At 44.0% G+C, this 14,261-nt stretch overlaps 1 protein-coding gene and 1 pseudogene across 1 annotated transcript; one reads left to right on the top strand and one right to left on the bottom strand.

Annotated features, from left to right (window-relative positions):
- Window positions 1-3,950: 3,950 nt before the first annotated feature.
- Window positions 3,951-5,408, bottom strand: LOC139784377 (uncharacterized; annotated as a pseudogene).
- Window positions 5,409-11,420: 6,012 nt separating this feature from the next.
- Window positions 11,421-12,257, top strand: LOC139784381 (uncharacterized). The gene has a single exon (XM_071723552.1). The coding sequence runs from the start codon at window positions 11,421-11,423 to the stop codon at window positions 12,255-12,257; it is 837 nt and encodes a 278-aa protein (XP_071579653.1).
- Window positions 12,258-14,261: the final 2,004 nt, after the last annotated feature.

Below are 14,261 nucleotides of genomic sequence, written 5' to 3'. Positions count from 1 at the left end.
AAAAAAACATGTTTTAAACAAGCAAAAAAAACACTTGATAGCTTTGATCTATGCAAGAAAATTTAAAATATGTGCGGAGCATCCATAAGTAATAATAATGTCATAGCGTTTTTTATTGGCAGAACTAGTGCGCACTCAGTGCATATTAAAGCCGTTGTACACTGATTTAATCTTTAATATTTAAAGTAAAATGCAAATATTTTGATTGATAAAATACCCAATACATATTTTACCAAATAGTACAATAAAGTATAGAGGCTTTCGTGACTTAACCCGTTTATATTAAACATACACTTTACGTTGATTTGTGTACGACGGCTTTAATGTGCACTGAGTGCGCACCAGTTCTGCCAAAGAAAAACGCTATCAGGCATTTAAATTTTTTGCTAGCGTAACATTAAACTGTAAATATATAAATAACGTTGCCAAAATTTAAAAAATTGAAAACGCTAACGGCGGAGGCTGTGAGAAATAAGGCGCGCCGTTAAGCCCGGTCTACATAGGCCGCAGTTCGCAAAACGCAAGACACACGCACAGTCTACATGTCAATCTAACCTCTCTGTGTATAGAGAGATAAAACAGGCTGCTGTTTGGAAAGAAATAAGAGAAGACCAGAGATCGAAGAAAAAAAGCAGATGGTGGGATAGTGAATGTGTAAAGCCTTGTGTACACGATACTAGAAATCGGTCCGAGTTTCGATTTAAGCCAATCAACTTGCAGCTCTTACAGAAAAGCAGCAGTTTCATTGGCTTAAATCGAAACTTGGACCGATTTCTAGTATCGTGTACACAAGGCTTTAGACTAAGGAGAGAAGCACGAGAGAAACTAGTTAAATGGAGGAAGGGAGAAGTAGATAAAAAGAGGTACATTCTAAAGAAAAAAGAATATGAAGAGAAAATAAAAGAGAAGAAAGAGATAGAAAGGGAGAGAGATATAAAAGAGGCGAGAGAAGCAACTAGCGAGAAGGAAGTATGGAGATTTATAAACAGAGAAAGGAAGGGTAGAAAAGAGGTTTGCGAAGAAATAACGGAGGAGCAATGGAATAAACACTTCATGGAGCTATTGGAAGGAGTAACTGTGAAATCGCGTGAAAAAGACAGAAAGGGAGAGGAAAGAATGGGTAGCAAAGAGGAGCAGGAAGGAATAAGAAGAGAGGAAGTGGAAGAAGTAATTAAAGAAATGAAAGAAAAGAAAGCAGCAGGTACGGATGGATTGCCAAATGAAATATGGATATATGGAGGAGAGAGATTGAAGGAAAAAATATGGGAGGTATGTGATACAGCGTGGAGGACAGAAGAAATAGCAGAAGACTGGAAAGAAGGTATAATAGTACCAATAGTAAAGAAAGGAGAAGGAAAAGAAGCACAAGATTACAGAGGGGTGACATTAATGAACACAAACTACAAAATATACGCGGCAATTTTGCCGAAAAGATTGGAGAAGGAGGCGGAAGAAAGAAGAATATTACCATAAACACAGGCAGGGTTCAGGAAAGGAAGGGGTACAATGGAGAATATATACGCACTGAATTATGTAATTGGAAAGGCTGTTAGCAAAAAAAAGAGGGAAGCTAGTGGCAGCATTTATTGATCTGAAAACAGCATTCGACTCCGTGAACAGAGAAAAAATTTGGGAGGTACTGAAAAGAGAAGGGATTAGTGAACAGCTGAGAACTAGGATAGAAGATCTGTACGAAGAGACAAGAAGCGTGGTAAGAGTGAAAGGAGAAAAGGGATCATGCTTCTGGACGGTCAAAGGAGTCAGACAGGGATGCCCGCCGAGCGCTATGCTCTTTATACTGCTGCTGGCAGACTTAGAGGAAACAATGAGGAGGGGGCAAGATGGAGGCGTGGTAGTAGGGAGAATAAAATTTTGGACGTTAGCATACGCAGACGATGTAGTAGCTATAGCAGAGGACGAAGAGGAGATGAAGAGGATGATGAAAAGACTGGAGAAATATTTCGACAGAAAAAAACTGAGAGTGAATGTAGGGAAAACAAAGGTAATGAGATTCAGGAAGGGAGGAGGTAACATGAAGAAAATGGAATGGAAATGGAAGGGAGAAGAAATAGAGGAGGTAAAGGAATTCTGCTATCTAGGCTACACATTCCAAAAGAACGGAAGACAGGAGGCGCATATAAACGAAAGAGTAAGAAAAGCTAACATAGCAATGAGACAGGTTTGGGGAATAGGAAAAAGGTTATTTGGAAGAGACTGGATCGTGCGTCAACTTCGGTCGGGGGCAGTCGGCGTGCGTCACGGATGTGATTGTCACTGTTCTCGTCACCGTTTTCGTTATCTGTACTATTTCGCGGGCCTTCGTCCGCGTTACAGAGACTAGCGTCTAGGAACGCAAATTCGCGTTCTAATATTACGTTGGGGTGTAAATCGAGCACCGGCGAGTCGGTGTCCGAGTAATCTAAACTGCGCCTTACGCTTTCCGCGAAGTCGCGAACCGCTTCCTCTACAAAGCGGACCGGGCCTATCGGGCTGACCCTAGGGGTTCGTCGTGCTGGCGCGCTCTCGGCTCTATGTAGCCACGACGGGTTAAGTACGGCGCGATCTCGGGTTTCACCGTCCGACATTTATCGACGCTCGCGTTCTTAATCTTAGCTTTCGCGATTTCGGGGGACGCTCACAGATTTTATTTTCGGCGCTCGCTGTTATCGGCTTACAATTGGTTCGGACTTACAGTATCGCCGCGCTGCGCATGGTGTCCGCGTTCTGCTGCGTCGTCCGTCCGCTGTTACGCTGCGTCCCTGCGTTGCTGCTTCGCTGCTTCGCTCTGCTCGGGCTGGCGAGTCCGTGTGGTAGGTCGGGGTCTTCTCCGGTGTCGCTGATAACACTCGGCGGCTGCTACCGTTGCTTCACTCACTCGGGATCTGGCTGGCTGTTCCTCTCCGGGATGCGTTACCGCCGTTTGATGATCCGTTCCCTTTTGCAGGCGTAAATCTGGCAGGATGTCCTCTCGCTCGGTTAGCAGATCCCACCGCTGCCACCAAATTGTTGTGCCGTGCCTTGAATGGGATCTCAGGGCCGGCACCGGGTTCTTAGGATCCGCCGAATAGGAGAAAGAGAACAACGCTCGCGAGATTTTGGTTGTAGATGCGTTTAATTAAAAAGGATAGATCTTGACTACACTTGGTTTACTTCACTTACTTTCCCTGAATTGCGGGTTACAATTATACTAAAGTTACGTTATCTCGCGGTACGCGCTCGGTTCTTAGACTGCCCGCCGTTCCTTGGAAGGGCGGGCTTTTTATCGCCTCGGTATTGCTGACTTAGCAGTCAGCGGTTTTGACTTCGCGATCAAAGTCCTAGCGGGCTGGTGATGTCCAGAATGACCATATATGGGCATTACCGCGACGCATGCTGGCTTTCGCGTCAGCGGTTCTCGTCGCTAGGGTCGGATTACCAAGTAATCCGGCCCTCGGTGTTGCCAGGTGCAATAATTGATCGCAAATACGTTGTGCGTTCACAACAACTCAAACCAATGAATTTTCGACCAATAATGCAAAGATCATTAACACCACTAGTGGCAATATTCTCTATGATGACAATCGAACCATCGTTTAAACCACAACAGTTATTTGGCTTATAAACAGATAGAGTGAAATCTGTTCTGGAAAATTTTAAATATTGAGGACTACGTGTTCCAGGTAAGATTGGGCCTGCATTGTGTGTTCTATGTACACCTATTCTTCGATGCTCTTCTTCAAACGAAAAGCAATATTCCAATTCTGTTATACGATTGTGGATTTGTTCTAAGGGACGTTCAGCTTTTCTAACAAACCGTTTTATTCTTCTTAAAAAATTTTCATATCGAAAAGCACTGAATGTATCCAATGTGCCAAATTTTCTAACATCATCTACTAGATGAATTAGTGCATGTATATTGTGAGATGTATGCTGTGGCCCATATAAGATTGCGAATGACTGCACAAAGTGTTCTAGTAAGGATTTTGCATAATCGATATATGAAAGATCTGAAGAACATAATAGCCGAATGGCCACGTGCAATGTTAAAAAATTCTTGTAAATCTCTTTTTCTATATAATTCTTTAAAACGATGGGACCAGTATATAAAAGAAATTGTCTCAATTCTGTGGCTTTCCATAAGCTCAAGAAATGTAATTCCCGTGGTTTACGAACAAATTCTACGGGTATCGATGTCCGCATTTCAATTAACAATTTCGAAATGCTGTTTACTGATCGTGCCGGCAATCGAACATTTAACGGTCTGGATATCCAAAAATTCAATATTTTCTTCATTACACCAACGAAAATTAAGTGCATGGGATCCAACGGGATGTGAGTTACCATTCCAAAATTCGGTATATCTGATAAAATACTCCATCCAGTGTGGTGCTCTATTTGTGTTTGTTTAAGAAAACTTTCATTTGTCCGTTTACGATAATTAATATCCGGGAAACACATTCTTCCATCCATATATTCGCCTTCGGTTGTACATTTACCACAACTATAGTAGCCGGTATGTCCTTTCGTGACAGTTACAAAAGATTTTGCGGGTGCATCAGCAATTAATGAATGTATGGATACAGATATGTTTTCCTCTAAATTCGAGTCCTTCAGTAACAAGAATTGTTACTTTTTGCTTCATCCACAAAATCATTCAAAAAATCGTTACAATTATATGGTTTCTTGGAACCAAAATAACAGCCAATTATAAAAATGTCACTAAGGCTAGGTATCACTGAGCCTAAAATAGGCCACAATTGATTAGTAGAGGATTTTGAAATTGGTAGTCCATCTGTGCTGATTTGCACTTGAACTGAATCAATGTCATCTTGACTTTTTTGTAGAAACGCCATTATTCCTGATCTTAAGCCATTATGAAAGTATTCCCCTGGTGCAACTTTCCGTATGAATGTATATCTTGGTGTTTTCATCAATGTTTTAGAGTTTTTCGGTAATCAGTTTTCAAAACCATGTTTTCTTAAAATTGACAATAATGCAGTTACTGCTGTATGTGATATTTGATATTGTCCTGCCCAGTTTGTTAAATGCTCTTTAATTGACAGAACATCAGACGTACTTGTAGAGCCAGCATTTTTCTCGTTATTAAAAATGAGTGCAGTTGGACATAAGTTTTCCAAATTAGAACTGTTGTGATCAAGATCACATGCAACAATTTCATTGTCAAGAATACTATTATATTGTCGTGGCGGTTCATTTCTTAATTCAACATTTGTTGCCTGATCAACATCGCGATTAATATCAGTAATTTCATGTGCAGTAACATCGCTTAAATTTTGAGGATCATCTATCTCAGCAAAATCTTTTGATAACTTACACATTTTATTGCCACTTGCGATATTACGTGCATTGCATTTTAATCGTCGGTAATGTCTGTCAGACATTTCTGACAGCAATTTTCGTTTTGGCATGATTAATATATCCTAAAAAATAATATAATATGGTATTTTTCTATTCTATTTCAAATCAGATATTTAAATTCTTTTCAATAATATTACTTTCGTAATCAATAATAAAGCAAAGTGTGTCATGACAAAATTAAAATGTGCACTTACTAGGTGCGCAACTAAGTTTCCGGGTTTTTTTGATCAATAAAAAATGGAAAATTTCAAGAGAAATACAAAAAATGGTTTATTCAAAGTATCGTCCCTCGCTAGCTATACATTTTCGCCATTTCTCTGGCAATACATGAATACCGCGACAATAAAACGACGCGTCTTTGGACCGAAACCATTCATCCAACCAATTTTGCACTTCTTCGAAATTGGTCAAGTGTAGCCCAGCCAAGCCATGCGCCATCGACCGGAACAAGTGATAATCGGAAGGCGCCAGGTCTGGCGAATACGGCGGGTGCGGTAGCAGATCCCATTTTAGCGTTTTGATGGTGTCCTGGACGATGGAACTGCGATGACACGGAGCGTTGTCGTGCTGCAATATCACTCGTTCGTGTCTCGTGTCCCATTCTGGCCGTTTTTCGAGCAATGTATGGTTTAAATTGATCAGTTGTTGTTGGTAGCAATGCCCATTGACAGTTTCGCCCGGTTTCAGCAGCTCATAGTACACGATTCCTTTCTGGTCCCACCAAACGCAGAGCATTGTCTTCTTTCCAAAACGATTTGGCCGTGCCGTCGATGTTGATTCTTCACCAGGTGAAAGCCACGATTTTTTGCGTTTGGGATTCTCCAAATATATCCACTTCTCATCGCCAGTAACAATTCGATGAAGAAAACTCTTTCTTTCATGCCGCAAAAGCAAAATTTCGGAAGTGGCTCTTCGATTTTCCATCTGTCTCTCAGTCAACTAATGCGGCACCCATTTTCCTTCCTTTTGAATTTTTCCCATGGCATGTAAACGTTTGGAAATACCTTGGTGAGTCATGTTTAATGCCTCCGCAAGTTGATCTTGTGTTTGCGTATCATCTTCATCCAATAACGCTTGCAGATCGGCGTCCTCAATTGTTTTTGGTCTTCCGGAGCGCTCCTTGTCCTCAGTGTCGAAATCGCCACTTCTGAAGCGTTTAAACCAATCTTCACAGGTAGTTTTCGATGGTGCATGTTCGCCGTAGGCCTCCTCAAGCAAACGACGTGCTTCAGCTGCATTTTTTTTTTCAAGTTAAAGCAGAAAAGCAAAGCTTCCCGCAAATGCTGTTTATTTGGCACAAAACTCGACATCTCCGTTGTTAGAAAAAATATTTTTGCGTTGCGATATGTGTTTATATAACGGCTGGTTATTGTTAACAGATGTCCAAGCTATAACTTCAGACAACTTCAGACATGTAAGTCGAGTACATGTGTTATTGGTGCCATCTATGTGTGAAACCCGGAAACTTAGTTGCGCACCTAGTATAACATCTTTAATATGAAACAATAAATGGGAAGATGAATCTCAAACTGCAAAATTATTAATAAAAAAATTTTTTTAAGGCTCCTGGTCCCTGAGCCGAGAACTCCGCGTTGACGGTGACGACATACCGTCGCGGTATTCATTCATATTAGCGGTATTCAAGTGTTGTGACATTGTTTCATCCTTTATTTTCGTACAAGGTGTATTAACTGTCACAAAAAAATGGTTACAAAATAACATATACATATATATAATTGATCGATGAATTAAAATATGTCTATATAAATAATACCGAATTTTGTTTGTATTCTAGAGGATTAATTGTGTATTTCAAAACTTAGTGAAAATTACAAAAGTGAGCGAATTCTTCAGGTGTTAACCAATAAAATTATAAATAGTTATATCTAGTAAATTCACAATCGACCCTCAGGTAGAACAGAGAAAGTTATGATAAATAACGGTTTTGGCGTCATTAATGACACTGTGCAGCTTCATAAAAAAAATTTCTCTCTAGAAATTCAATTTAGTTTTCATAAACTATAACATTTTGCCTACAAAATGCTTCTGTAAAAACTTTTCTATGATTTTTTTGACCGAGTAACACGATTTTGAAACAAACATTGGTAAAAAAAAGTGTAGACAAATAGTAAGAAAAGCGTTTTGTAGGTAAAATGTTATAATTTATAAAACTTAAGTTGAATTTTTCGAGAGAATTTTTATCAAACTGTAAAGTATCAAAAATTCGTAATTTTAAAGAACAAAACAATGTGTTCTTTTTTAAAGCACAGAACAAAGATAAAAATTTTTTTTAAAACCACCAATAGCGCGTTAAAATTGAAACTTTAAGCTTCAAAATGCTTTTTTAATTTTTTTATCTACGATAATTTTTCGCCGAGTTTCAGCGATTTGAAAATAGCCTAATTTTTAGAATACAAAAAGTGTTCTCTATTTTTTATTGAGTAGTACCTATACCTCACATGTTAACGCAACTTTAGAAATACTAATATTAAAATGCAAATAATTATCAAAAACAGAAAATCACATACTTTTTCAATATAAACTAAAATGTACAAGCTACGGAAAATGTATATTACTTTATAAAAATTGTAATGTATACATTTGCTATACAAAGCTATTTTAATAAAAATCGCTTCTGACACCACATCAGACAGACAATAGCATGAAAGGATAAGAAAACATACACTTAATGTTCAAGTGATCATGGTGAATATTAATTGTGAGTACATCCAAATTTGAAAAAAGAAGGGACTGTAGGAAACAGAAAACAAAGTAAAACAAATACTTCATAACTCAGAAGATTGAACATGTCTTAACGAATGTTATCACAGATTAAAAACTACAGTTTCATAGAAAAACAATCATAAAATCGGGACGGTGGTCAATCGGGACCGTGGTCAATCGGGACCGTGGTCAATCGGGACGGTGGTCAATCGGGACGGTGGTCAATCGCGACCGTGGTCAATCGAGACGGTGGTCAATCGGGACGGTGGTTAATCGGGACCGTGGTCAATCGGGACCGTGGTCAATCGGGACGGTGGTCAATCGGGACGGTGGTCGATCGGGACGGTGGTCGATCGGGACGGTGGTCGATCGGGACGGTGGTCAATCGGGACCGTGGTCAATCGGGACGGTGGTCAATCACAACGTGGTCAATCGCAACGTGGTCAATTGCAACGTGTTCAATATCAACGTGGTCAATCGGGACCGTGGTAAATATTAACGTGGTCAAACGGGACGCTCCCGGATTAGGTTGCCGAGGATGACGAGGGGCTAGCTGGATTTCGTCCAGCAGCCGTTTACATAGCAATGGTGGCAAGTTATAATAAAATAGATGACATTCCCAAACGGAATAACTCATCGGATTGCCGTTGATAATCGACACTTTTTTTTTAATTTGATTCGCGAGCTTCTTTTTCTCGCATTAGATAATTCAAGGAGGGGAATGTGCCGGAACCTCGTACTTATTTGACAGTCAGGTGGCTATTATTTTTATGCTATTTGTATTTATGTTTATTAGTGTGCCCCTTTTTCTTTCTGTTATTATTATTATTTTTTTTCAATTTAGGAAAAAAGAAAAGCATCCTCATGCTATTTTTTAAGACTACCAACGCATGCAATTATATTCATCTAGAATTTAAGAAGAAGGAAACATAGTAAAGCTTAATTTATATAGATTAATAAAAGTAGGAAAAATAAAAGATTAATATATATATGTTTCGAAAGGGCAGGGAATTTGAGGAAGCAAGTCGTTGGCTCAGTAAAGCATGAATCTTGTGCAATTTAATGTGAATGTGAATGGAGCTTTATTGCATCTTCAGGTACAATGTCGCGTTGTCTTTAGTTTAATCTTATGCCTGTGCACACAGGCACAGGGCTTCTCAAAAAATGCTTAGAACAAGAGCTTTAATTTAGCAGCTTGTCTAGCGTTGAGTGGCCGACCAGGAAGGTCTTCGTCGTAGAAGACTTCCTGGTTGTTGTTGGGATCGGCCACCTTTCCCGGAGTTTTAGGGGCCCGATCGAGGGGTAACTCCGGGATATCTGGGGAGGGCAGGGCCGGCGAGATCTTCTTGTCCTTGCTCCTCTTCTTCTTCCTTGGCTCGGTCTGCGTGCCGACCGTTTTCCACGCTCCTGGTGGCAACGGTCTCAGGGCCCGAGGGTCACCCGGAGCTAGGCTCAGCCCTGGTGGACGGGTGAGTCTCCGGTATGACTCGGGGAGACTCAGTGGGAAGAGCTGCCACTTCGGCTCAAGTGGAGGCGTCGGTTGCCTTTTCACTGGTCGGCTCTTGATGGTGGAGGGCCTCCTGGCTCGCCTCCGGGTTCGCTGGCGTGGTCGTCCTTCCCTGACTCGTCTGGCTGCGCCCCTGACCTCGACCACCACGGAGCGCACTTGGCAAGCTCGACGGGTGGGAATGGCGGATTCCACCGGGTGTATGAGTTGACGGAGGTCAACTTTTCTCCTTCGCTCTGACGAGCCGTCTCTATCGCGTCTATGCTCCAGGATGGAGCTGGATTACTGATGTGGTCTCGATCGCTTTTTCCTCGACTCCCGGCTTGTGTAATGTCCGGGGAAGTACTCAATGCGAGAGAGGATATTTCCTTGTGGACAGACTTGCCCTTATATTCCCTCGTGTTGATATTATTGAACTCGCGAAAGTCAGCCGCCCCGCGGCGACATATATTACCCGCGCTCGCGGCGCGGGATGTTGTTGTGCTTGGCGGGCGAGGTATCGTACAACGGGTTGCCGCGCTCGCGGGCGCGCCGTTCGGACCATGGATTCGAACAATATATGTTAAAAATAGGCGTAAAACTTACAACATTTTTCGTCTAAGATACAAACTATGAATACCAAGTACAAAAATATAAAAATAGATGTGGCGGCATGCGCCACCAATGATACACGCCCGCGCGGCGCCTGCATTACCGGCAGTTCGCGACAACGCCGCTAGGCGTCGCATCGCCCGCGCATTCTCTCACGGTCAAAATTCCGCACCGACTAGTATAAAGGGAGACCCCCTACGGGACCGAGGCAGATATTTTTGGGCGCTAGTCGCCTAGGGTAAGAGTTCCCAAGCTCGAAGACCCACTCGGCGCGAGTCGCCTGGCACGAGGCGCAAGTCGCCAGCCACCTTCGGCGCGAGTCGCCTGGCAGAGGCGCAAGACGCCAGCCAAATCAGAGGCGCTTGGTCGCCCGGCACGAGGCGCGAGTCGCCAGCCAATCAACGGCGCTTGGTCGCCTGACATAGACGGAAGACACCTACGGCAGCAGCGCGTGAATGCTCACCGACTCAAGGCGCTAGACGCCCTCGGCAGTAGCACACGATCGCTTGCTGCCTTCCTCGACGTACAGACACCACCTGGCAAGAGGCGCAAGCCGCCAGCCAATCAGAGGCGCTTGGTCGCCTGGCAAGAGGCGCGAGTCGCCAGCCAATCAGAGGCGCTTGGTCGCCTGGCACAAAGGCGCCAGTCGCCCAGCCAATCACGGCGCTCGGTCGCCTGGCACAGAGGCGCCAGTCGCCCAGCCAATCACGGCGCTCAGTCGCCTGGCACAGAAGCGCCAGTCGCCCAGCCAATCACGGCGCTCGGTCGCCTGGCACAGAGGCGCGAGTCGCCCAGCCAATCACGGCGCTCGGTCGCCTGGCACAAAGGCGCGAGTCGCCCAGCCAATCACGGCTCTCGGTCGCCTGGCACAAAAGGCGCGAGTCGCCAAGCTAACCACGACACACGGTTGTCAGTTTTCTTTCAGGAAACACCGATTAACCATCGCGTGGCCGCCGAAAGGATTTCGCGTTAAAGAGAAGCTTTTCCAACACTTACACAAGCCCACCTGTAAATAGTCTGTAAATATAATGTTGTAAAGCATATATTCGAAAGTGTCGTCTCCATTTCTATCCTCTCTGCAATTCACTAACCTTGGGCCAACTCCTACTCACGCACCAGTAGCAGATTAAGTTAGAATAAGCAGTAACAGATTAAGGTAGAATACCGAACATAAGTAGTAGCCCAGAATACCGCCCATAAAATTGGTGACCCCGACGTGATCGCAAAGAGAGGTAGCAAAATGGCACAAGGCAACGATAGAATACATATAACTGAGGAAAGGGTCAGCAAAGTCGCTGTACGCCTACCTCCGTTTTGGGGAGATGAACCCGAATTATGGTTCGCACAGCTGGAAGGACAATTCACACTCAGTGGAATCACCCAAGACACTACGAAGTATTCATACGCTCTATCTCAATTAGACTCTCGTCAGATTAAAGAGATTAAAGACGTAGTCACACAGCCCCCAGAGGCCGACAAATACGGGACTGTAAAAAGAGCACTCATTCAGCGCATGTCCGTCTCCCAGGAACAGCGGACACGGCAACTCTTGGAGCTCGAGGAATTAGGAGATCGCAAGCCATCTCAATTCTTACGACACCTCCGAACTTTAGCGGGTGAGAATGTACCCGACTCGCTTCTACGGACACTTTGGCTAGGACGACTTCCTACTCAAATGCAGATGGTTCTCGCTACCCGGACGGAAGATCCGCTCAACAGCGTAGCCGAACAGGCCGATCGCATCCACGAGATGACTAACAAGGCCGTAGTGGCAGCAGCAGCTGCGCCTGCAACTAAAGAGTCTTGGGAAGCGAAGATCCAGGCTCTGACCAAACAAGTGACCACACTCACCACACGCCTCTCAAGAGACAAGTCAAGGCAACGCGACAATGAGAAAGGCCGAAATCGAAGTCGAAGTCGAAGCCGTAGTCAAAACCGCAACCGCAGTAAAGCCAAAGAAGATAACGACGATAAAAATGACAAGCACTGCTATTACCACAATCGATTTGGTGAAAAAGCAAAGAAGTGCACACAACCTTGTACATACAAGTCGGAAAAAGGCCAGGGCAGTCACTGATGGCGGCCAGTAGACCCGCCCCAAGCCCTCGCCGCCTAATCGTTACGTGCCAGGATACTAAGAAACGATTCTTAATTGACACAGGATCGGACGTGAGTGTTTACCCTCGCTCCATGGTAGCGGGACATACCACGCCAACGTCCTACGAACTCTATGCAGCAAATGGATCAGCAATCGCTACGTACGGCACAATTACACTTCAACCGGAACTTGGGTTACGACGTGCATTTCCATGGCGTTTCATAATCGCCAACGTCACGCAGCCCATCATCGGAGCTGATTTCCTTGCCTATTACCATCTCCTTCCAGACCTACAGAAAGGTACTCTTCTCGATGGTAAAACGCATTTGCGCAGGAGAGGCACATCAGAAAAAGGGGTCGTGGAATCAATTAGAGTGTTGGCTATCGAAGACGAATACCACAGAATCTTGGCAGAGTTTCCTGATATCTTAAAGGCTACTGCTAAGAGACATACGGTAAAACACAACACGCTCCACCATATCAAAACCACGGATGGCCCACCAGTGGCAAGCCGTCCTCGCCGATTAGCCCCTGACAAACTCAAGGCGGCCAAGGCCGAATTCGATCTCCTGCTTCAAGAAGGGATCATTCGAGTATCAAAAAGCCCATGGTCATCACCATTACATATGGTGCCAAAGAAAGGAGACTCCTGGAGATCTTGCGGAGATTACAGGGGAGTTAACGCTAGAACAGAATCGGATCAATACCCGATCCCGCACATCGAAGACTTCTCGCAGAACTTGCACGGAAAGAAGATCTTCTTAACCATCGATTTAGTGCGAGCATACAATCAGATACCCGTTAACCCTGATAATATTCCAAAAACGGCTATAACAACTCCTTTCGGACTCTTCAAATATCTTTTCATGCCGTTCGGGTTACGCAATGCCGCACAAACATTCCAACGCTTCATTCACGAAATCACAAGCGACTTCGATTTTTGCTATGCGTATATTGACGATATCCTCATTGCATCAGAGAACGAGGAACAACACAAGAAGCATTTACGCATACTCTTCGAACGACTTCAGAAATACGGCATTTTACTCAACCCCTCTAAATGCGTTTTCGGAAAGTCAAAGGTTCTCTTCCTTGGCTACGAGGTTTCGGAGAACGGCACTCAACCTCCGCCAGAAAGAATCGAAGCAATCAAGGAGTTTCCCAAACCTGAGAACATTCAGCAGCTCCGACGGTTCCTGGGGACTCTCAACTTTTATCGCAGATTTATTCCTAAGGCCGCTAAGGACCAGGCAATTTTAAATGGCTTACTCAGCGGTCCTAAAACCAAAAAGAAGGCTCCCATAACTTGGAACGCAGAACTGGAAGCAGCCTTCACCAAATGTAAGGACAGTCTGTCTCGCGCAACTCTTTTGACACATCCAAATCCAGAGGCGGACATCACTCTAACAACTGACGCTTCCGACACAGCTATCGGAGCAGTCATTCAACAACGGGACGGAACAGAATGGCAACCGTTAGCCTTCTTCAGTAAGAAGCTGAATCCGGCCCAGCAAAAGTATAGCCCCTACGATAGAGAGCTTCTAGCAATCTACGCCGCTATCAAACACTACCGGCACATGCTAGAAGGAAGAATCTTTACGGTGTTCACGGACCACAAACCGATCACATACGCCTTTCGACAAGATCCACTGCATAGCTCTCCTAGGCAGGCACGACACTTGCAATACATCGGTCAGTTCACTACCGATATTCATCATATCGCGGGTAAAGACAACGTTGTCGCTGATACTGTTGAAATAAAAGGAAAACACACCAGTTTGATGGAGAAAAATTGGTTTAATATTATTTGATACAGTCCGGCCCACTTTGCCTATATTGACCGTTATCGAACGAGGCTGATATTCCTTCTGCTTACAACCGATGCCCGCCTGTTCTTGAGAGCTCAGCTCTCTCGCACGTGTAGAGAGGTGGGAGAGGCTTTCCTTTTGTCCTTCCCACTTCTCGTTCGTTTAGCTCGGTGTA

The sequence above is a fragment of the Temnothorax nylanderi genome, unplaced genomic scaffold (assembly GCF_030848795.1).
Source record: "Temnothorax nylanderi isolate EJ_2023f unplaced genomic scaffold, tnyl_v1.0 TNYL_tig0618_pilon, whole genome shotgun sequence".
Lineage (NCBI taxonomy): Eukaryota > Metazoa > Arthropoda > Insecta > Hymenoptera > Formicidae > Temnothorax > Temnothorax nylanderi.
This window is presented reverse-complemented; position numbering and strand designations above follow the sequence as displayed.

Bases quoted from the DNA above. Each gene is read 5' to 3' on its own strand.
- LOC139784381 (XM_071723552.1), top strand. From the start codon at position 11,421: ATGGCACAAGGCAACGATAGAATACATATAACTGAGGAAAGGGTCAGC.